General features: G+C 34.9%; 1 protein-coding gene across 1 annotated transcript; it reads right to left on the bottom strand.

Annotated features, from left to right (window-relative positions):
- Window positions 1-21,677: 21,677 nt before the first annotated feature.
- Tctp (translationally controlled tumor protein) lies at window positions 21,678-24,745 on the bottom strand. Its single transcript, XM_085955776.1, has 3 exons — window positions 24,643-24,745; window positions 24,088-24,346; window positions 21,678-22,257 (listed from the first exon to the last, which is right to left on the bottom strand). Exons 1-3 carry the CDS (start codon window positions 24,668-24,670, stop codon window positions 22,026-22,028), a joined length of 519 nt encoding a protein of 172 aa, XP_085811902.1. The 5' UTR covers window positions 24,671-24,745; the 3' UTR covers window positions 21,678-22,025.
- Window positions 24,746-25,200: the final 455 nt, after the last annotated feature.

Raw genomic sequence — 25,200 nt, 5'->3', positions numbered from 1 at the left:
TTTTCATTCTTCTTTTTATTGGATAGTGTGTCTTGCACATAAAATCTGGACCTGAGAATCTAATATTTTTTTTTTTTTAATAATAATATTCCTTACTACATAAAATAGACAGGTTTATAATGTTTAAATGGCAGTGTACTTGTGCACTAATCACATCCACTTCTTTATATTATCTCACATACATAAAAGAAGTTTACATCACAGGTCCAGGAATGTTTACAGTACGTATTTATTATACATAGCATTTTATGTCAAATGAATAATGGTCATCAGCACAATCAAAATAATTGAAAGCAATTCTATCTGTTGTTTCTATAGGCAATAATTATTAAAAAGTATACTAAAGAGATGTGATACCACATTAAACATTTTTTATAAAATATGATACACTTTCCGCCATACTCATTTTTTGAGATACCGCTTTACATTACGCTTATGATCTACAAAATGTGAACCTAAATTGCCAACAATATCATTTATTAATAATTATTGTACAGTTATTTTTTTGTAATGCTATTTAATATTATGTGAGTGGTGTCAGAGAAAGTTATTTTGATACTCAAATCGCTGTTGTTACTTTTAAGTAATTTCTTTGGCTTTTCTCTTAATCACACCGAAACTTTCCTATACAAAAGCAATTTATTACTTTCCTGTGTAGTTCTGTAATATAATCTTTGTATTTATAACTTAATCGCATCCTAAATGATATTCTTATTATAAACCTCCATTTCAAAATGAAAATGTTGTTTTATTACTGTAATTAATGCCCCTTTCCAATAGATATTCTTTTTCTTCACTACATTCGATATCTGCTTATCATACAAATTATTTTAATAATTACATAAAATGCCATATAATGTTTGAGACTTTCACGGTTGTTTTTTATCGTAATAGATTCTTGGGTTTCCACCGCGTGTACTTCTTCACAGGCCATTATCAAGAGATATGTGTTACTTGAGCCCGAAACGTCAAGGAAAGAAGGAAGAATTACACGCGGTGGAAACCCAAAAATCTATTACGATACATAAAACCCCCACAATGGCCAAGCTGCTTATAATGTCGTGGGTTCCTAGGTTCGAATCCTGGGTGGGCTACACATATTGTTTTTCAATTTGTGTTTGGAGTCAGAATATGGCCATAATAGATTGAGCAAGTGGCTAACATCAATTTCTCGTAAAAACAAAAATCTGTTGATACAAAACCTCCACCCACGACCTTATTAGGATCGGACATGATGTAATAATAATAATTATAGATCCACCAGTAAGTTGTCCACTGGGTGAGGGCGCGCCACATGCTAACATTTGACAAACCATTTCATACTTTTTATACTGAGATAAGCTAGATCTAAATTCAAACACCTGACGATTTATGATTATATATCTATAATAATAAAATTCTACAAATTTATTTTCTTTCTGCCACTGCCACGCAATAATCAAAACCACGAAGAGAAAAAATAATGCTTTGAACTAAAAGGTATTGACGTAAATTTTTTTTTTAAATGGTCCCAGGTTCGAATCCTGGGTCTGGCAAGACACACATATTGTTTTTCAATTTGTGTTTAGAGTCAGAGTCTAACACGTTGACCAAGTGGCTAACATCCATTTCTCGTAAAAACAAAAATCTGTAAATACAAACATCCACCCTGTGGAGGCCCATAATATGGTCCTATTAGGATCGGACATGGTCAAAAGAAGAAATATTATTATCATTACATATTGATTTATCTTAATTGGAATTTTAATTGCTAACTATATTTTTCTTCTAATTGACTTGGAGTTTTGTGCAATTCCATCAAGTACCCTCAGTCGATATTATTAAATTATTCTTATTCTGAAAATATACAGTGGCATTTGACAAGGATGGGAAGTTTCAATCACAAAAAGATGACATATTGCAGAGAACGGCATTTATTTCCAAGTCAGGTAGGTATGACACACTGAAAGCAGCTGACAGCGGAACAGTGTTTCAGCCACACAAAAAGTACTATAATAAACTATACAGTCTCGAGATGCATAGATGTAGGTACAAAATTTATACACATTAATATTTTACAAGAATTTAAAACGCATTTTGCATCTAAAAAAAATAGAAAAACATAAAAACTTATGCTATTTATAAACAATTAGCAGCCAACTCCGATTGTAATGCTATAAGTCAACCAGAAGCTGGTTGTGGCCGAATCAATGAAAGGGGACAGGTTTTGACGGTGAATATATACAAAAATCTTGAAGAAAACCTGGGATACAGAGAGCATAATAGATAGTATATGAAAGTGTCACGGAAACTGAAGAAAAATTACTATGGTTAATATTTTAATTAGTTGCAAGCTATTTCACATAACGTCGTTGTATGATTGGTTTGTCGAATAGACCAAATGTCAAATGTTCAGGAGACAAAAAACAAATATCATTATCCTATAATTAAATACATGGAGGTATTTAAATTGTTGTTTTTACAGCATATGAATGCTGTTTTCATTACAAAGCAATTTAAAGAAAAGGATGGTTCTGGTCCATTTAGATACAAAAAATCATTTTGCATTAAGAGGTCGATTTCGACAAAAACGGATATTCGACGAACCAATCCTATAGCGACGATAAGTAGCAGATTTATTCGTTGAGCCTTTACACATTGTCAGATTTATTTTTTGAAATAGCTAAAAGAAGATTTTTTATAATGATGTGTTATCATTATTTAGATGAACAATCGCGTAATAGTCTGAAAAGTTCTTATCCACAGCATGAAATCACCATTTTTAGTATACAGGCGGACCTCGACTTACGAACGTTCGACTTTCGCACAATTCGCTATTTCGCACATTTAAAAAAAAAACGTTTTTTAAAACGTCGCGCTGGCCGTGGGGTTAAGACATAATAAGATTTATAAACAAGAGTGAGAAACAGAAAAACTGCAGTGTTGATAGGTACGAACAAAGAGAAATCAAGGACTTATAAACTTCGCACGACGTTCTGATTGCGGTGAATCTTTTTCTTCAATCGGACGTTCGTATGATACAAACAGGTCTACTACTATATTATGTTCAATTTTGAAAAATAAAATAAAAATTAAGGAATACGTTCAAAATTGTGGAAATATATCTTTAAAGGTTGTTTCCAAAAGACACGGCATAGTTATGGATGAAATGGAAAAATATTTGTCATCATGGATCGACGACCAACATCAAAAAGATGTCCCTCTGAATATTTCAATTATTCAAGCGAAGGCTCTTAGTTTGCACAGAGATTGGAAGGCTAGATTAAAAGAAGATTCTAACACAATTTTCAAGCAAGTAACGGTTGGTTTATATTAAATTCACTGGAGAATCGGCTGATTTTCGCGGAGAATTTATTTCCTCATTATCCAAAATTATTGAAGATGGAGAATATTCCTCTAGCCAAATATTTAATGTAGATGACACAGGTTTATTTTGGAAAAAATGCCTAGTCGTACATTCTTATCTAAGGAAGAATCAGTTGCCCCTGGGCATAAACCTTCTAAAAACCGATTGACATTGCTTCTTGGTGGAAACTTGGCTGGTGATTTAAAATTGATGCCAATGTTAATTTATCAACCAGAAAATACCAGGGCATTGAAAGGGAAGGATAAAGAATTGTATCCAGTAATCAAATAAAGATAAAAAAAACCTGGGTTTACTGCGTTAATATTAAAAGATTGGTTCACTTTACATTTCGTGCCAGCAGTTAAGCAATATTGTAAAGTTAATAATTTACCACTTAAAATGAGAAAAAGAATAGTGGCAAACAGTTAACTCTTGATAACTTTTTAAGGGAAACATCCGCAAACCCCACTTAAACATGTCTCATTTACTTGATAAATACATATTTCAAAATACACACAATTAATTTTTTTTTTACTTCCCTCTACTTTCGAACATTCAACATTCGCACACCTTTTCAGGAACCAATTATGTGCGAAAGTCGAGGTCCTCCTGTAGTATGTCAGGCATACATCAGGTTAGCATTTTCTTAATTGTTTAATGTTAACGTTATTTATTCCAGACTTCACTTGTATAACTTGAGGAAGCATACTTATAAATTTGCCTATATGCGCTCATTAACCTCAGTGCATCCCTGATGGTGAGGTAATACATGACTAACTAACTACAAATCGATAAGTTTGAAATTTTGCTTCACTTTATGAACATAATATTATTAAGATAATTACGTATAATGGCGTCCACAAACGTATACAAGAAAATTTCCCATGTTTATCATATATATTTTAAGAAAAACAATAATTCTATGTGGTTTATTGTTTGTTCTGTGTGTGAATAATCAAAACTCAAAATACAATACCGGAGTTTCAAACCTTTCGTCAAAATTTTATATTGTGGTTTGAGTCCTTACTAGAATCAACTCTACGATACGCTTTTGTCATGGTTGGAATGTATTTCTACAGATGTCGCAATCGTTGTAAAATAAATTTATACCATCTCGAAAAATAAATTTCAATGATGGTGGCCATACATAGATCAGTGATTCCCAACCGGCTGCAAACCATGTCCAGGGGTTCGCAATAATTTGCAAAAGCTGTCTATAACTGGAAATAAATTTGGTATCAGAGTAAAAAAAAATTACATGACTTATTTTTGCACAATGAAGTTTGAAGAATGAAAAATTGGAGAATTCAACAGTCTGTAATGAATATCACTGCCTACTCTGCACTGATAATTATGTCTGTCAAAACATTTAGAAATTGCACGATAATGTTGTAGTTACAACTTACAACACATTGGTATTTATATTGCTATTATACTACCTATTCATTGTTTACTGCAGCGATTTCCAAACTGGGAGGCGCGAAAAGTTTCACACAATTAATATAGCCACAGGTTTGCAGTTTGCAAATTCATATTTTATAAAACGGCCGGTAGTTATAAACTACATAAAATAACAGTCCTATTAAAGGTTGTTTCCAAACCTGTCTGAAAATATGGAGACTAATTTTATAATACCTCACTTAATTATACTATTGTGATGCACGCTGGCTATTTCGTGAAAAATTAAATAAAAGGATCAAATCATAATGTTGAAATTTGAGGCAAATTTGTTTAGGAACGATAATTTTGTTGTTAAACTTGTCTATTTGGTTGAAAATTTTAAAAAATTGAGTGAATAAATCAATGCAAGGACCCAGTGACGCACCCAGGGGGGGGGGGGCAAGGGGCCCTGGCACCCCCCAAAAATGAAAATTATCAGAATGATTTTAAACACTGAAATTGAAAGCCAATAAACTATACCTTTGAACTTAGACAAATAAAAACACGGCAAAAAAATGATTTGTAATAATTCTCCAGCACCCTTTTTAGAAAAATTTCTTAGATTTTAATTTCTAACACAAAAATTTCGAAACACTAATGTCAGGTTTTTTTAGAAACCCAATCCCTAATGGAACTGTCAAAAAATTCTCGGTGTCCACCCGAATTCCGGAGTGGTGTAGGTCATGGCTGGGGAGGGCTGACAGGGCTCTAGCCTGGGCGCCCGGGCTGTGGGGGGCCCGGCGTGTCGGGTTGACCAGATAAGTGAGTTTAACACACATCATAAATTAGCTTTAATAGTAAAAAAAGTCGCCTGCGGCGCTATTATACTTCATAGCTATGAACATTTTCAATTACTTATATAGTTGTGCAATATATTTTTTGATTATTATGTGTCGATACTCGAAAGCTCCATTATTAAAGTAGATGTATTAAAAATCGCCAATACACTGTATAAGTACCCTTAATTTGAACTAAAACATAATTTGAAAAACGTTAATGTAGTGTTTCACACTGCCTTTAATCTTAGCGGTAGGTAGGGGGGACCCCAAATATCCTAGCCCAAGGGCCCGTTTCAGGATGTGGGGACCATGGTGTAGGTACACCGAGTGCAATAGACAAAAGACCGATAAACGAGAAATTAGGCTGCGAAGAAGAAAAATAGCCTATAGGACTAATTTACATTCTCCTCCTTGCCCCCCCCCCAATATTAAATCCTGGGTGCGCCACTGCAAGGACCATTAAACAAGACCACAAGGCATTCATAAAAAATTGGAGCTTTGGAAATCAAAATTACAAAAAAAATAAGTTCGCCATGTTTCCACTTTTAAATGATTTCTGCGCCAGATATATTGAAGCAGAAGCAAACAAAAATCTATTTACTGAGTTCTTGGTTAGTTTGCTAATGCACTTTTGACGTTATTTCATTAATAGTAAAAAAAAGTCGCCTGTGGCCCTGCTTCGTTTCAGGACTATTTAATATTTTAAATATTATGTGGTTGTGCGTTGCAATTTGATGTGATACTATCACTGGCCTTCTTCGCGCTTAGGCGGAGATGGCAGACCGTGATAATGTCATGGCCAAAGAAGCGGGAGTGAGAGACAGAAACGCACGGTGTATGGTGTTGAGGCTGCTGTATTTTAAGTCGTTGATACAGGGTATTGTCGTTGGCGGTCGGTTGGCAATTGGCGATTTGGCGGGCTGCAAACGTGGTGTCGTGGCTGGGCTGCTGATGCTTGGCATCCGAGGCGAGAGTCAGTGCTTGCGGCTTGGCGATGCAGTCTTTTTGGCGGGAAATGCTGGCTGGGCTGTCCGGAATGCTTTTAGCTTAGGATGCTTGCTTGACGCCGACGCGGTATTTTTGGCTGGAGAAGTGGAGATGCTGGCTTGGCTTCGCGTCCGAGGCGAGCAGAGGCGATGCTAGCTGTCCGGCGTCCAATTGAAGAGAGAGATTTTTCGGTCGATGCTGTTGTTCGGCGTCAGAGGCATGAGAAGATTTTCGCGCGCGTCCAACCGTCAGATTGCCGGCGTCATCGCGCTCTCTGTTTTACCGGCGGATTGACTAGTGGCGGCGCGAGCGGCCGTTTTCGACAGACCGCGTCTGTGTTTTGGCGGGAGCGTGGATGAATTCGAATTTTTGAGGAGGCGGGCTCTGCTCGGCCGAGGGTTGCGAGAACCGCGAAGAGTGGACGTAGGCTGTGGTTTTTTGGGAAAGTTGATGGTTCGGGCCGCCCTTTGAGGTGGTCTCTTGTGGGAGACCTTCATCCGGTATCAATACCTATATGATGATTGATATACTTAAATGATAACCCCCGTGTATAATTTAGGAAACTGTCGCGCACCTAGTTCGTAGACCCCTGCGGGGTGCTCCCATAAAGAGTAGTGCCGACCCAGCCACTCGCTCTGATCCCAATAGTCAATGTGCCACCGGTTATATGACTACGACCCTCGACAAAGCACAGCAATATGTAAATGTATGTAGAAGTCCCGCAGTTTGCTCTGGCAGGTCCCACCACTTCTCAGGGTGAACTGTGGATGATGTAAGTCGGTCATAAGAACCAAGAAGAGTAATGGTAAGAATGTATATAACGACGACGTAATAATAATCAAAATTAACGTAGATTCTAGCAGTGGCGATTTTCCAATGAGAGCGGTGGAGCGGTGAACACCCACCCACCCACTCAATTTATGCGAAAATATTTTTTTTTTAAATAAGTATTTCATTTATATTTGATTTATTAAAAGTGTTCTGATCTATTAATTACCGTGGTCATTAATTCATATACAAAAACAAATTCCAATATGTGTTTTTAACCGGCTATTTTAAAGACTTGTTCATTTGAGCGATATACCGTGTCGCTCGTCTGTCGGAAAGCGCCCGGAAATCTTATATCGATTAATGCTTTTGCAATGAGCAAAAAACCAATTTGTACATATTTTTTCATCGTGAAATGTCGTCTACGCGAGCGACGGTTCAAGTCGCTCACGTCCGAATGCCTACTTCGAAGAACGTCGGGAATATTCGGTCTTAAAACCATACAGCCCGTATTACACAACAATTATTGTTTGACAATTTTTATTCAATATTATTATAAAAATAAATTCGTTTCACAGTACGTATATTAAATTTCCGCACATGTTGACAATATTTCTCAAATTTAAGCGAAGTACAATTTAAAAATAAACTTCAAGTTTTTTTCAGTTTGACAACTAAATTCACAATGTTTATCAATTATGATATCTCTCCAAACTAGCTCTGTGGGGTTTTAACATGCGTGGTAGGGTGGAAATCGTAAAATATCACGGCTGTGATGTGCAATGCTTTAATAATGTTAATTTTGATGAGTTACTGCTTTCAAGAGCCACATTAAATCAGGTCACCTATTTTCTTAATATGTTATTGAAGTAAGTCATTCCTTAATATGTTGCTTCTCATAAGCGGAAGTTCTATTTTTTATTCGAATTGAATGATAAATGGCATTACTGATGGTAATATTCTCAATAATTGTCCATTCAATAAAATAAAACATTTGCTAACACGAAGACGAGATTGTCACGCGTTGGCAAGTTATAGTATTGCAGCTTGTAATATTGACGTGGTTTCCGGCTGCAACAGCTGATCAACATCGCCAGTTGCCATTAGTTCCCGCTTATTGGTAATGTAAAACGGTGGTGCGCGCTTGTTAAATTATTTTTCAATGTGATATTTTTAGTTACTGTGTACATTAGTTTTTTTTAAAATGGCACCGTTTGATGTTGAGTACATAAAAAAACATTCTAATACGTTTGAAGAACGCCTTCGTATTAAAAGCAGCAGCAGACCTGTTCCTAACCTAAAATTAAAACAACAATGCGTTTCAAAAACTAAAAAATACGAAAGAACATTCAATGTTAAACAATATGAACAAAATTCATGGCTGTGTGGATGTGACAAATTAAATGCACTATTCTGTTTTCCATGTATTGTTTTTAGTGGCAGTGACGAGTGGACCATCAAAGGTGTAGTGGATTTGGCGCACTTGACAATAAAAATTAAAAAACATGCTGCTTCACAAATACATTTAACAAATTGTATGCATTTGGCCGCTTTAGGAACGATGAATATACGGCAACAACTGGATTCAGGGTACCGAAAATCAATCAAAGAATTTAACGAAAAAGTTGATAAAAATCGATACATATTATCCAGATTGATTGATTGCGTTAAATTCTGTGGCGCATTCGAATTAGCACTACGTGGGCATGACGAATCAGCTGGATCGCTAAATCCAGGAGTGTATAAAGGGTTGGTGAATTTTGTTTCTGAAATAGATCTGTCAATGAAAGAGCATTTAGATAGTAATAGTGCTTTTAAAGGAATTTCATGTAACATACAGAACGATATTTTGGATGCAATGCTTATGGTATGTCAAGATGAAATTAAACAACAAATTGCTAGCTGTAGATTTGTTGCTGTTCAAGCAGATGAGACAACTGATATATCGACACAAACACAGCTTGTGTTTGTTATAAGATATACAAAAGATGGCGAAATTTTTGAACGATTTTGGAAATTTATACATCCGAAAGGACATACTGCCAATGATATCGCTGCAGAAATTCTGAAAGAGTTAGAAATTTTACAAATTGACAAAAATAAACTTGTTGGTCAATGTTATGATGGTGCTGCTGTTATGTCGGGACGATTAGGAGGTGTACAATCAATTATAAAGTCTACATTTCCTTACGCATTTTTTGTCCATTGTTACGCACACCAATTTAACTTGGTTTTAGAAAAAAGCGTAAATGTAAATAGAAATGTGGCAAATTTTTTTGCAAACTTACATGCATTTCCACCTTTTTTCTCGAGATCATCTAAACGTATGGAGATTTTGAAAAATATAGTGAAGAAGAAAATTCCATCAGCCAATCAAACTAGATGGAATTTTAATATACGGACAGTTCGCGCTGTTCATGATAATAGTGAATCATTGAAGGAGTGCTTAGACGTTCTATTAAACGATAATTCCAACGACTACAACACAATTAATCAAGCTGAAATGTTACTGGGTTACTTAAACAATAATTTATTTATATTTTGGTTAAATTTTTTTTCAAAAGTAATGCCTGTGTGTGAAATATTATTTCAACAGTTTCAATCGCGCAATATTGATAATATTAAGATCCAAAATAGTGTTGGTGATTTCGAACGGGCAATGGTTAATATCCGCCAATCATCTGATACCTTAACTGAACCTATAGTGACAAAACGTCGGCGAGTGAATGATTTACCCTGTTTAGTGGAATCCAAGCAAGTGTGTGATTTAATAATTAATCAAGCAAAAGACCGTTTTCAATTTTGTGATCATTTATTAGCATCCAAATTATTTTATTCTGATCAATTTATTAATTATCATAAATCTTTTCCTACAAATGATTTTAATTTGGTGACTAAAACGTATGACTTTTTAGATAAAAATAAATTCAAAAATGAATTGTCTGTTATTTACAGCTTGGATAATTTTTATAATGCTGATGGTGCCTCAGCATTATTAAACATTTTAATCGAAAAAAATCTCATTGACACATTTACGGAAACGGTTTTACTATTAAACTTAATTTGTACTATTCCGATGACATCAGTGGAAAGCGAAAGATGTTTTTCCACACTCAAACGGATTAAGTGTTTTAGTAGAAACACCATCGCGCAACCAAGATTGAACGCATTATGTATGCTCAGTATCGAAAAAAAAAATGATACAAGAGATTCCTGACTTCAACAAACGCGTAATTGAAAAATTTGTGTCTATGAAAAACAGAAGAATGGATTTCTCATACAAATGAACAATAAATCCCGGTCACTGCCGGATACGAGATATTTCGGTACTACCTACTAATAATTCGGTCAAAACAAATTGTTTGTGTCTACCAGTTTGTGTAAAAGTTTAAAATCCATTTTTTTTTCAAGAAAAACTGTTTTTAGAAGTACAACAAATAATAAATGGTGAGTTATTTATGATTTTTTTTAAATGTACTTAATTAAAAAACCAATAGTTTTTTTGATTTTTTGGTGAAGTTTTGATGAAGGCAAATGCCTTTTTACTGCAGTCAACAGGTGAAAAAAGTGAACTCCCAGTAAAATAACTCACCGGTCGCCACTGGATTCTAGTATGACAAATATACACATAACGCAGTAATTAAATTCGAATAAATAAGATGTTAGTAATAGGTATTTCTATAATAATGATAGGTACCTTGATTTTAACTAAATAAATGATAGGTATATTAATATTAAGAATAGAATAATCATGTACTGGACTTCGATAATATAATAATAGAGTAATAATGATAATGAATGTAATATGAATAATGTACCATGTAATTGCAATGATTAGGTATTATCAGTGTGTGAAATGAAGACAGGCAGTAATCTATAGAATCATAATGATAGTTATAATATTATAACATTAGCATAATTCAAACCATATGATAAATCTAGATGTCGATTAATATTAACATTGTACCTACCGATGAAAATCAGCCGAAAAGTTATAAATAATCTATTATTGTACTAATTTAACCACCAAAAACACAACTATTTAATTTGAAATATTTCAACCCCTTAGAAAGTAAGTAGGTTATTTGAGGAATTTAAGCTAAAGTAAAATTAAGTAAAAAGCTAAATTAAGTAAAAAGTTAAGTTGACGCACAAATTTTGTCTGTAATAAAACAATAAAATTTAGCTCATATCTGTGAAGATCTAACTAGGTTTATTCATGTATGCAATATTTATTTAGTTTACTCTTTTTTAGACAATGCATTTCTCGCCCGGAAGACGTAGGTACGTAGAATATTGGTGAACACAACATTGACGACATGCGCACTCATAAATTTTATTTTTTAACACGTACCTACGCCCGCCCCTAATATTTCGGTGCGTAATTTATTCTTTTTAAAAATGCAATATTTTTTCTGTGACTATAAATGAAAACAATAATTGAGAGAAATATTAAACAATAAAAAAGTCTTTTTCGAAGACCCATTTTATTGAATAGACCGTTTAAACCGCACATTCTTAAGTACATGTTATTATGTACGCGGGTCATCCAGAAAAACCAGAGATTCTAAATTAGTAAAATTATTCTTTAACAATAAAAACGATATTTATGTTTTTTATTTACCTATCAATTCAGTTTCCTTCATTTTAATTAAATCTTAGCCGGAACGTAATATTATTAAGTATGACGCTTTAGGATTTGACGCTGTCCGTCGGATATTTCACGAACCGGTACGCCATCTTCGGAGTTTTTACGAACATGAACGGTATTTTCGAGGAATTCACGAACCGGAACGGCGTTCCTTGCGTTCTGCTCCATTCCGAGCGCTGCAGTCATTTATGGAGACCGTCAGGTCCCTTATTACGGAATCTATTTTAGGTGTTGACGAGAGATCTAATGGAATCGTGTGGTGTTCCTCCAGGTGAATAGCAAAATCTTCCCAAGATACTTTATACTAATGGGTCCAATGCATCCCCGAGGAACATTAGGACCGGTTTGTGGTCTGAGTTTAGTTCATCTACCGTGCGAATGATGGGAATATAGTTTGTATTACGGATGATGGCGAAATCGAGAATACTAGGCATGCCTCTGGTCGGGAAATTAGTGGGCGTCAGAGGTGCGACTATCACTGATTGACTAGCTTGAATGAAATCATGTAGTAATACTCCACGAGCTGTTGACTTACGGTTATTCCAAGCGGAATGCTTGGCGTTAAAGTCGCCGGCTATGACTGTGGGAGTATTATTTGTGTCCAATAAATTATCATAATCTGAGCTGGTGGACTTCTGTCTCGGTGGACAGTAGATAGCCGTGAATTTAACTAAGCCGTAATTCTTAGTGGTGACTAATATCGAGGTAGATTCTATAGCCGGACGTGTGGCGCGGGTGGCTGTAAGTGTATTGAACAGTGCTTGATATGAGATTTTACGAGGATGGCTGTTCCGCCACCTTTAGTAAGTTTTCATACATGTAGGAGACTAGTGGGAGGCGGCATCCGCGTCTATCTACCCTTTTCTTTTGGTATAATTGGCGTGTAGAGCACCGGGGCTTGGCCCCATATCCCTTTCATCTGTATTGTGGCGTGTGATGGAAGTCTGCTCCCTTGCGGGTTTTCTGTTGTGTCTTCGTATTGTCGTGTTGGTTCAAAATTGGCGTGTTGGGTTGGAAAAAGGGTACTTTATTTCTTCTTTCTTCGTTCTTCTGTTTTTGGATCTTATTATGTATATATCTGTCTGGTTTTTCTTATCGGGCTGAATTTTTCAGCTTCTTCGATCTGTGTTTGATTTGCTTGGATGGCGTGGTATGCCGGCTTGATCTGAGGTGTCTCCGGCATCATCGGTGTTGTCGAAAGGGTAATCAGAGCAGGGCTCGAAATGGACAGGAACGCACCGGAGCGCCGTTCCTGTTCGTGAGATCGGTAAAATCGCTCCGTCTCGTGGAAAAAATAATTTGACTGTCTGAGCTAGATAGGCCATATAATAGAAAAGCTAATACACAAATTTTTATGAAATACACATAAAATTTGATAACTATGTAAATATCTTCACAAAACTGTTGAGCGCTCCGGTTCGTAAACTTTTCCATTTCGAGCGCTGAATCAGAGTCATCAATGTCAATGTACAGGTCCTCTTCGTTCTCATGAATTTGGCGAGGCGGCCAGAGGTTTCCTGTCATATCGTATCGTTTCTTCCGAAGCCCTCTGTATGTTGATGTCTTATCAGAGCCGTCGGTGGGGTGATCGGAGTCATCAGTGTCAGTGTCGAGGTACTTGTCGTCCTCTTGAGTTGAGGCGGCCAGAGGTTCCCCGTCACATGGCATCGACTTCTTCCGAGACCCTCTGCATGTTGGTATTTTTGATCGGAGCTGTCGGAGGGGTAATCGGATTCGTCGACGTCCAGGTTCTCATTGTCCTCTTGAGTCTGGCGAGGCGGCCAGAGGTTCCCTGTTGTCTGCATCTGGTGTCTGGAGTGTCGGAATCCGGCGAAATTGCGGAATCATTTCAGCGAAGGTGGTGGGATCGAATTAGCATCGAATCGGCCAAGGTGGCGGAGCTGGTTGGCGGAAAATAGTGGTGGAATTGTATCGGAATTTCTCACTTGATCGGTGCGGGCGTGTTAGTGTGACTGATCGCGACGAGTGCCAGTCGTGGAATCAGTGTTGCCATATTTTGATAGTGGAATTATAGTACAGTGCCTTCAAAATTATAGTATTTTGGCAAAAAATATAGTACGCGTTAAGTGACCAATAATTTACTGCATTTTCAAAAAATTAAACGTGGGGTAATTAACGTCTTCTTTTTTTTAGACAAAATATCCATGAATGGTAATTAACGTCTCGTTTTTTTAGACAAAATTCAAAAGTTTAGTCAGTGGTTTCCAAACTTTATGTTACTACGCCTCCCTTTAAAAAAATCTAATCTAGGCGCCCCCCCTTATTTCATTAAATAATACAAACAACTTTTTAAATGGTCAACACTGTACCTACTTACGAATACAAAAATGAAAAAAAAAATAAACAAGGTTTTACTACTTATATTACATTAGTTTTTGACGAATGTTCTTGTTTATTAGCATAATCAATTTCAATAGTAGTCAATCCAAATTAATCTTCGTTCATTGACAAATGGATTCTATCATGGACTCCACATCCTGAAGCGGAGACCCCCTCTGGGTCAGGATTTTTCAACCACATATTTAAAATATTTAATATATTCGAAACAAAGCAGCGCCGCTGGCTACTTTTTTTGCTATTAATAAAATAATGTGACAAGTGCATAGCAAACTAACCAAGAACTCAGTAAATAGATTTTTGTTTGCTTCAATATATCTGGCGTAGAAATCATTTAAAAGTGGAGACATGGCGAACTTTTTTTTTTGTCATTTTGATTTCCTAAGCTCCAATTTTTTATGAATGCCTTCACTTTATCGTTTTAAATCAGTGAATGCATTAGTGGTCCTTGGATTAATTTATTCACTCAAATTTTTTAGTTTCAACCAAATAGACAAGTTTAACAACAAAATTATCGTTACTAAATAAATTTGCCTCAATTTTCAACAATATGATTTTGACCCTTTTAATTAATTTTTTTACGAGATAGCTATTGCGCTTCACAATAGTATAGAAGTAAGGGGTTATAAAATTAGTCTCAATATTTGCAGAAAGTTGTTTTTTGTGTAGTTTATAACTAGCGGCCGTTTTATAAACTATGCATTTGCAAACTGCAAACCTGTGGCTACATTAATTGTATTAAACTTTTCGCGCCTCCCTTTGCAACACTCCGCGCCTACCAGTTTAGAAATCGCTGTGTTAAGTAATTAACGTCACCTTTTTTTTAGACATGGGGATTATTATTTTTTTGCTGCTCACGGATTATTTTGGCATTGTTTTTCTTCTATTAGCAACTTTTTTTCCGATTTCTCAAAATTATAGTATTTTGGGCGTACTATACCTGTTTTATATCGTACATAGTACGCAGACGAAAATTATAGTACAAATACTATAATTATAGTACGGTTGGCAACACTGCGTGGAATGTCTATCGACCCGCGGATTTTCTCGCGATACGAAGCGCGGCTGTTCTGTGAACGGCGTTTCCAGATCGGTAATGCGGCAGCTTTCTCGCTCACGCGTTTGGCCCCATACCTCACGCACGAACCGCTGAATTCGCGAGATTTTCATACAATCAAATCATAGACGATAACTCGAGTTCCACGCATCCGATCAGATTGAAATTTGTAATGACATGACCGTCTCTGGATCGCGGTAGACTCGGTTATACCATAGCCCGCGTAACTAGAAAGGGTTGCGAAATATCTAACCATATATGGCTCAGGACTAAGATTAATTTTCGCTCAGTAATCATAAGATAATTAGATATAATACATATACATGTACTTAGCTTAGGTGGTCTAATAAATTAATAAATTTAATTCTTATTGCTACCGTGTACGTTGCGCACGGGCGGCCCTCTTATAGGTACGAACTTGTGACTCGCGCCGCTCAGCCATGACGAGACTTACGTCACGTAGGGTGAACTCATATGTTAGAGTTTTTAAAGACGAAAATTTTGATACCTCATACACCCCCGTACGTGAAACTTTCGCTTGGTTAATTGAAATACTAGAAAACAATACATTTTAGAATTTGCAATAACAGTATGGGAAGGTACTGTATGGCGAGCCCACAGCGAGTTGCTATAAAGGCCTGTATGTGCCCGCCGCTCGGAGCCACCGTATACAAACACTTTGAAAGGGTTTCGGGTAAGTGATTTTGCGCAACGGTCAATAAAGCGCGAATTTTATAATGAAACCGTTATGTAAATTTTTACAGCTCGAAACGTCGATCTCAGGGGATGAAATCGCGAGAATCAGATAAAAACCCCGGGATCTTAGATTCGATATTCAGTTTTATTTCGATCTTAGCGTAGAATCCACGTTGGATCTCGCTCTGATTTCTTCATACAAAATCTCATATCTATGCAAGTTTGCACGGGCTGTGTGGACCACCCACCACCCACTTTCTTCTTTGGAATCGATACCTAAAGTAGTTTTCGGACGGAAAATAATTATAAATACCTAAACCGGACTTCCGGAAAATCTTGAGATAAAATACCTACTCGGTACTTAAACATTTTTTGAACACGAAGTTTAGTTTTCGTACAGCGGTTCTTCAACGGAGGCCCCGAAATTTTTCAAACTTTTACTTTCTTCGATCATCGGTTCTTAAGTCCATTCGTGGCGACCCCGTGTATACGTTTGAAATAATTGTGAATTTCGACATTAATTATTTTCGATTGTGAACTTTTTTGTACTTTGACATTTGATGTGAAATTGTGTAATCATATATTAATTAATTTTGCGAACTATATATAAACTTTTCCAAACTATAATTAATTCTAAATTTGTAAACTTATGTGCTTGTGAACAATATATGGACCCGTTTGACTTTTCCACGAGTTTTATTTCGGTGACTTATGTGGTCACCACCTTCCACGAGACCTTGGCCTGCGACTCCTTAATGACGGACCTCCACTTCCAACCCTCAGAGCTAGTCGAGGAATTCGGAGGCTCCTCAAAACACTACATTAGAGCACCACACCGCCCTTAACCTCAGCAACAGGTAGGTGGGCCCGCTTCAGGATGTGGAGCCCATGATAGAATCCATTTGTCAATGAACGATGATGAATTTGGATTGACTACTATTGAAATTGATTGTGGTAATACACAAGAACATTCATCGCATGCAAAAAAAATAATTTAAAATTGAATATAATGTAGAAAAACCTTGTTTTTTTTGTCATTTTTGTACTAGTACATTGTTGACTATTTAAAAATGTGTATTATTTAATGAAATAAAGATTAGATTTTTTTAAAAGGGAGGCGTACTAACAAAGTTTGGAAACCACTGGTTTACAGTGTCTTTATTGGTCTGCCAAAAATTATATTACTATCTCAACAAATTCCTTTTTTTCACTGATCATTTTATGCATGTATATGTCAAATAGTACATTTTTCTTATAATCACATGAAACTGATGATCAAAAAGAAATCTGGATAGAGGCGACCCTCGACTAAACATTCTACTTTCGTACAATTCGTTATTTCGTACATTTAAAAAAATTTAGATTTTCATGCTGATAATTGATAAAAACACAGCATGCTATAGAACTCTTTAGAAATGTAGTATTCAACTATCTCTTGACAAATTTATAAATAAAACACCCGATTACTAATACGCCTCGCCTCGATAACTTTATAATATTATACCCATTGATAAATAAATATTTTAAAGTACCTACACTTTTTGATATTTTTTTTACATTGCTCTACTTTTGTACATTCAACATTCGTACACATTTTCACGAACCACCGTTTCAAAATCTCATTTTCATTTAGCTCTCTGCAGTTAAGAATATGGAAAATCTTGTTTAGAACTTGACCAGAGATGTGAAACCCTTAAAAATGAAATTATTTGATTATATACCTATAAAGTCCAGTCCCACATTGAAAATCGCTTTCGACTGGAGAATATAGTCATAAATCAAAACTGGACACAACGTTGCAACTTTCTTCCGTACGCATAGGTGAGGCCATGCCAGGATAGTGCGTCACGCGATCAGCCATAATAAATGACAAAGTGTGACATTTTGGTATTATACTGCGCCGCATGAAATTTGTTGCATGCGACACCAGCTGTTTTTTTCAAACTAAAATGTTGCAATCATGCAGTGTGCGGCGATACATTTAGTTACATGTCTTCTGTGAATGCCAAAAAAATTGACAAACTCAACGTGTTGCAGTCGAGGCGAGTTTATATATGTGCCCGGCTAACCGACTCCACTTCTATTTTCAAATAGATACTATTGTACATACATATATATTGAATTTAAAATTAAATACCCAATCATTTAGGTGGCTGGTTGTTATAAGTGTTCAATCTTTCAGTTAATACATAACAAACATTGTATAATTTTACATATTTTTAAGGGCGGACGTGCTCAGCGTAGGTCGAAATAGAGCTTTTATTGCATTTTCAAACCATGATCCTGGACATTCCTTAAACGTTGTAGATAATCTATTTATATAATTTTGAAGCCTTGTTATCCTTTATATTTATTTTAAACATTTGATGACTGCAAAAAGTATTTTTATTACATAAAATAGTGTTCTTTTAAACCTCTCGCTCTAATGTTTTAGAATATAGTCATATTTCAGTACATGAATGTGCAGCGGTGTTAATATTTTTTACATTTATTAATTTTTAAACGCATTTATAAAACTATTAGTATAATTTATGACGAGATTATTTTTGTAAAATATTTACGATAAAAAATTATATTGATAATCTCTGTGATCCCAAATTTGACAAGAATTAGGCATTTTATTATTCAAAAAATGGGAAAGATTAACACATTTGAAGATAATTCTAAAGATACTAATTATAAGCTATGTTTTTGACCATTCAGGTGTAATAAACATTCTACGAATAATGATTGACCTAAGTATAAGGTAGTGTTTTTATGAAATACGCCATTTCTTTTGTTATTCCCCAGTGGTTAAGCTACAACATACGGCCGTATCCATAAATTGACAAACTAAAATTGAAGTAGGGAGTAAGATCATGTTAAGGCGCGTGTTTGAACATGTTTTATGTAATAAAAATACTTTTTGCAGTCATCAAATGTTTAAAATAAATATAAAGGATAACAAGGCTTCAAAATTATATAAATCGATTATCTACAACGTTTAAGGAATGTCCAGGATCATGGTTTGAAAATGCAATAAAAGTTCCATTTTGACCTATGCTGAGCATCTCCCCCCTTAAGTGGTATCTCAATTAAATTTTAACTACTTTTCTCTTATATTATGTAAAATTATTGAATTGTTTTGACATAATCTCTAAATAGACACGTCTGTGGTTGATACACTTTGGTTCTCTGACTTCACTAAAGCCAAAACACTGTCTTTTTACTTAGAAGTGCAGCACTAGTCTAGACCACTGCTTCTCATAATCTATATGAATACACTTATGTACAACACTCCAGCATCAAAGTCGCAGGGAGGGTCCCCCACGGCAAAGTATTCTGTATGGTGACGATATGAATATACCGCATTTAAATGTTTTTTTTCCGGAATCTGTCATTTCACACATTTCTAGGTGGCGATATATTATGCTTGTTACAATACGATACACATCCTTGTTTATTACAAACATTTTTTTAACTTTTCACCAGTATTTCATTTGCATATTTTTTTAAATTGGACAAATGTTTTGTTGGCAATGGCTTTAATAATATAGATCAGGTTTGGTGAACCTATGGCACTCACAAAAAATTTGGTATACGGCACGTGAACGATATACAAATTCAATTTGTTATGCATAGTATTTCCGGACTCTTCATCTATAACATTAATTCATGTGGGGCCAAGAGGTAGTGACTTGATTTTTTTTTACATCCCACAAAAAAGTAAGGGCACTCTCTCCAAAGTGGAAGTTATCTAAAAACTATTTGCAAAGAATGATTGTATAGCGTTCACTCAACCTGTTAGTTCCTTGAAAATGTGATTTTCAGCAAGCCACGAAAATCAAACATGCATTCATCACTTTGGAAGCGGGCATTCTGCCATGCCACACTCTTATAGATAGATGCTAGATCACGGTCAAAATTTGAATCCCAGATAGAAAAAAATACCTATAATAAAAAATTGGTCAGCAATTTTATTATCCTATGTAGAATATATTAAAAAAATATACATAAATATACTTATTCCAATCGTAAATGATAATGTTTTAACATTTTCCATAGATCCTAATCATAAATTGAAATATGATAATCATATTTTTTTAATAATATATTTATTATTAAATGGTAAAATCATATGCTCATGAGAAAACAATACCTCGTATGCCACAAAACACGAGATGAAGAAAACTTTCTAGTCACTAAAATGCATAAAAATTCTTCATTTTTTGTATTTCACTATTAAGATTACTGTCCAACAAGAAGATTTAGGCACAAGCCGGAAGTCGCTGTCGATAAATAGGAGGAACTTGTTTAGTTCACAGTTTTAACACGTGAATAACTCGTCGCTAACCGGAAGGCGCTATAATCGAAAATAGGAGGAGCTTGTTAGTTCACAGTTCTAACACGTAGCCAAAAAGATCATGTTGGACAGTAATAGTTGAATATGAAAATAACCTGATAAATTTGATGGAATCAAAGATTATATAGATTTTTTTCATCTCGTGTACAAATAGTGTCATGTGGCATACGAGGTATTGTTTTCTCATGAGCGCATAGCTTTTTCCATGTTTTTATCACATAGGATTAATTCTATATACACCGTGTTAAATACGTTGAATTATGTGTAAACATGTCATGTTCAAATAAGATTATTTTAATACTGATCTATTGCGGCGGATCATGTGCCCCTGGGGGCTCGGGGTCAGGAGGCCCCGGCATGACGGGTCGACCAGATAAGTGAGATAAACACCCATCACAAATTTACACCAACAGCAAAAAAAAGTGGTTGTATAATGCATTTTTGATTATTGTGTTGATACTCCACATTCAAGTGCATGCAACATAAAAAAATCACTGAAATACACTGAATGCCCTTATTTCTATCTTGAACACCATTTGGAATAAATAATGCTACTCACGCTACTCTATTTATGCTTAATGATAGGTAGAGAGCCCGCCAACAATCCTAGCCCACTTCAGGATGTGAGGACCATGTGGCAGATGCTCAGATAGGATTAATAATTACGGTGCACTATTTTGGATGCTTTCACATAGTATTAATTTAATTTAATAAGCGAATCGAGTACGGCTACGGCTGTCCAAATTTTAAGCATAGCAAGGGAGATTTTTTTAAGAATGAGTTTCATATTGTTCATGTTTGAGATATTGTAACGTAATAAAATTTTGTAATTGTGTTCAACATTCAAAAACCTATTACTAGTTTACAGATCCGATCACAGTAACCCAACAAAAACAAGTTCGATTTAATTACACCTGTTTATTATTATTCATTTAAAATAAGGTTTCGTATCAAAAAAATGTATGTAGATAGATACCAGTGGACAAAAAGGCTGTGAAGATCTGACAAAGATTTGAAATCTACATTTTTTAAATATTGAAATAAAACATAATATAATTAAAAAATGTAGCAGGTTTAGTTGACCTCTTCTAAAATTAACAAATATTTAAACCTGGCTGCTGATCCATTTTCTTCTTTTAAATGTCTTCAATGGGTAAAACCCTGCCTAAAACAGCTTTAGATGTTTTATTTGAATACCAATGCATATTGATATTATTATTATTTACTGGATATTTATGAATAAAAATAAAAAGTTTTTCGGGATGAGATTTTTTTTAATTATTGGAAATCTTTTCCATCTTCCATAACAAACATAAATATAAAAATTATCCCATTTGATGAATTAATCTGCCAACGACGAAATGTCTCTCGACCAAAACAAGATAATGACATACAAAATAGACTGAGGAGATTGCAGATTCCTTCCATTAAATGAGAAAATATTTACATTGATTCAAGCATCAAGGCAACAAAAAGATTCTATAACATAATTCAATAAATGCTGTTGGGGAATAGTCATATAAAATAAAGGCCAAAAGGCTGTGTAAAAAAGTTTTGCGTCTGTTTAGTAGAATAAATAGAAACTTATAACTTTAATTATTTTAGAACTTTTCTTCCTCGAGTCCGTGCTTGAAAAACATGAGAACAGGCACAGATTGTCCGTTGATTTCACGATACTCCATCAGAGCGACCATAGCCTCGCAGTCCATGGACTCGCCGGTGAAGAATTGCATTTCCTTGAATCTGCTGAGGATGTCTTTCATTACCGTGTTCATGTTGGTCTTGAAAACATCAACTTGTTCAGGTGATTTCTCTTCTAATTTTGCAACCAACCTGGAAAGATAAAAACAATCAGAAGTCAGATACATCCAAATAATAAACACTTACAGGACATACTGTGTCTACATATTGGACAGTACCAAGGGATATAGCTATAAAATCTGATTTAGGAATATACAGTAAAATCTAATAAACATTTAATTAAAATAATTATTTCAACTGGCATAGATCCTTTGCACATTATAGTTCTAAATGAAGAGCCTTTACACATGTATTTAAAAGAAGTATCTCAGTTACGTGAAAGCATTAATTGAATTATAAATTAATGCAGAAAGGATCAAATTAGACTGTTATACCGTGATCAAGATAGTAGAAATTATTCTCCTATTACTAGTATCATTGGGTATAAACTTACTCTAGCACTTATTAGCTCCAAAGGTAATGCTTGAAGCAGATTTACTTTTGGTATTAGAAAGTGCAGTGTACAGTGATAATTGTTTACACATAAAGATAAGAATACACATCACCATAAATATACCAATTAACCTAGAGGTCAATCAATATCAAATGTCTGCAATGAAAAGTGATAATAATTATTCCTCATTTATAATACAGCAATGCTACATTATTAAAGGTTTTATATACCTACTTCAAATGAGAATTAAACTGTGTAGGCAACACTTAGCAGGAAGGGGGAATATCTTTAAACAATTGACTAATAAATTTATTTAATGGATGGAAATAATTAATGTATGTAAGTATATTGTTTTATATAAGAAACTGCTTGTAATAATATAATAGGTTAATATTGTTACAGAAACAAGATTAAAAGGTGATATTCTTATTCAGAGCAGACTGTTCTTTGAAATATAAATAAGTAGGTCAAGGATATATTTAATGTCTTGTGTAGGTTGCACACTGTAGTGTGTTGCAATAACCTAGTTGATAAAAATAACCAATATAAGACATTGAATTCTCCAATAATCAAATTAAAAGATTACATTTTGAATCTAATCTGGCTTCGAAGTATGTTAACGTTTACCGGTAAACAGCAAGTACAAGAAAGTAACTGAATAGATTATTTAATAGTGAAAATTCTCTCAATGTGATCTGGAAAATCAACATAACATGGTACTCCTCCAGTGTTTAACTGGAAACATCTACGTGTGGCGCTGAACGAGAAATATTTCTCACTAATCTGGTAGCATTCGCTATTTCCCTTATGCCCTAACCGTCCCTGTATTGATAAAACACTATAATATCTACTGAGAACGGAACTAACTTAACAACATATACAAGTACTTCCACACTCAACAATTTCTTTCAATAAAATAACTTAATTATTATTATTAGATTCGATATCTTGGTATATTATATTCTCATAATCATCGGTCAGCACATTCAACATAGCATACTGCACGTATGTATGCAGCTGTAGATATTTTAAAAATTTCTAGACAGGTGGTAAGAAGAGATGTGAATGTGTACAACTGAGCATTGTTTCACATACAGTTAAACAATAAACATAATATAATTTATTCGTAAGAGTAAATGTATGAAATAAAACCTATAGTTTATCCTTTTTCAAAGAAAATAAAAAAAAAACATTTGGTTCCTGAAATTAAAACCAGACCAGAACAGTGTTTTCCATCCTTGTCAGAAAACAAAAAAAACAGAAAATTGTATCAAAACATAGCATTCATTCGGATGTACGTAAAACAATATTGGAAACAACGGAGAACTGTATCTTAACTAAATAATCCATGACACTCACTGACCAAAAATCCTCAGAAATCCTGTCATAACGTATGGCTAAACGCCCACGAAAACTAATCACAGTATCGAATTTCTATCTTCGAAACTAATATACACATTAAAACTCACAATTTCATGTAATCTTTCAGATACATGGTGTAGGATTTCTTATCGGGAAACGCGTAACTTTCACTCAATCTGTGGTTTAGCACTACGTCGACGCCAGATTCCACGAAGGAGTCGGTTCCTTCGTCGGCATCCTCGGCCGACGGGTTGAATCCGGCGATTTGGATATCTCCTTGAGCTCTGCTGACCCGAGTGCCAGTGACCTCATAGAGGACTTCATTGACCAGCTTCATCTTGTAAGAATCCGAGAACATCTCGTCTCCTGAAATGAAAAAAATATGTTATAGCTGCAACGACTTGACATACATTCGGACGGTGACTCATTTGGAAAGTTAGGAGTCAACATTTTTGAAAATGTATCCATTGACAGCTTTTTACGGTATAACTTGATAATATGATAACGTCAAGAAGTGTTTAAAATGAGCAGTATCGAAAGCAATAGTTAATTTCAAAAAAAGAAAACAACTGTCAAGAAACGAAACGTCAGATAACATTCATGACCGAGAAAGTAAATTTTAAACCAGATGAATGCGCAGTATCAATAGATGAATTCATTACCAGAAATAATATCCTTGTAGATTCTCATTTTGGAAGATGGATTTAGATTCTACACCCCTAGAAATAAAATACGGCCGTCACCCTGTTGAGCGTAACCGGAAAGGAAGACAAATTTTGGTATTGCCAGAATTTTCTAAAAATTAAAATGATTATAATTCACTCGCAGTGCAGTGTAGAATTTTCTAATGAAAAAAATACGACTGCATCAGATTTTGAATAAACTGAACAATATACTATACATTAAATTTCATGTTATTTAGGTATTCATAGTATTTGTATTCTAGGGTAGGTATGGATTAACCCAAAGAGATTACTAGGCACCGTGCAGTCTTTGGATTAACCACATAGAAACGCTATGTGTTTATTGCATACCTAGTATCTATGTAATTCGAATCCATTAATTATTATTTACTGTTAATTTACCTACCTACGTTCCTAAAGAGATTTTTTTGTATTGTAGGTATCTACCTATTTAGGATAGGTACCAAAAATTATTTTGTAACATTTCATTTTTATGAAGAGGTATGAAAAATAAAGATTGTAGCGTGGAAAGAATAT

This window comes from Rhyacophila brunnea, unplaced genomic scaffold, assembly GCF_057557595.1.
Source record: "Rhyacophila brunnea isolate RB1 unplaced genomic scaffold, BYU_Rbru_1.0 scaffold_5, whole genome shotgun sequence".
Taxonomy (NCBI): domain Eukaryota; kingdom Metazoa; phylum Arthropoda; class Insecta; order Trichoptera; family Rhyacophilidae; genus Rhyacophila; species Rhyacophila brunnea.
The sequence above is the reverse complement of the archived record's forward strand: the minus strand, read 5'-3'. Positions and strand labels throughout refer to the sequence as shown.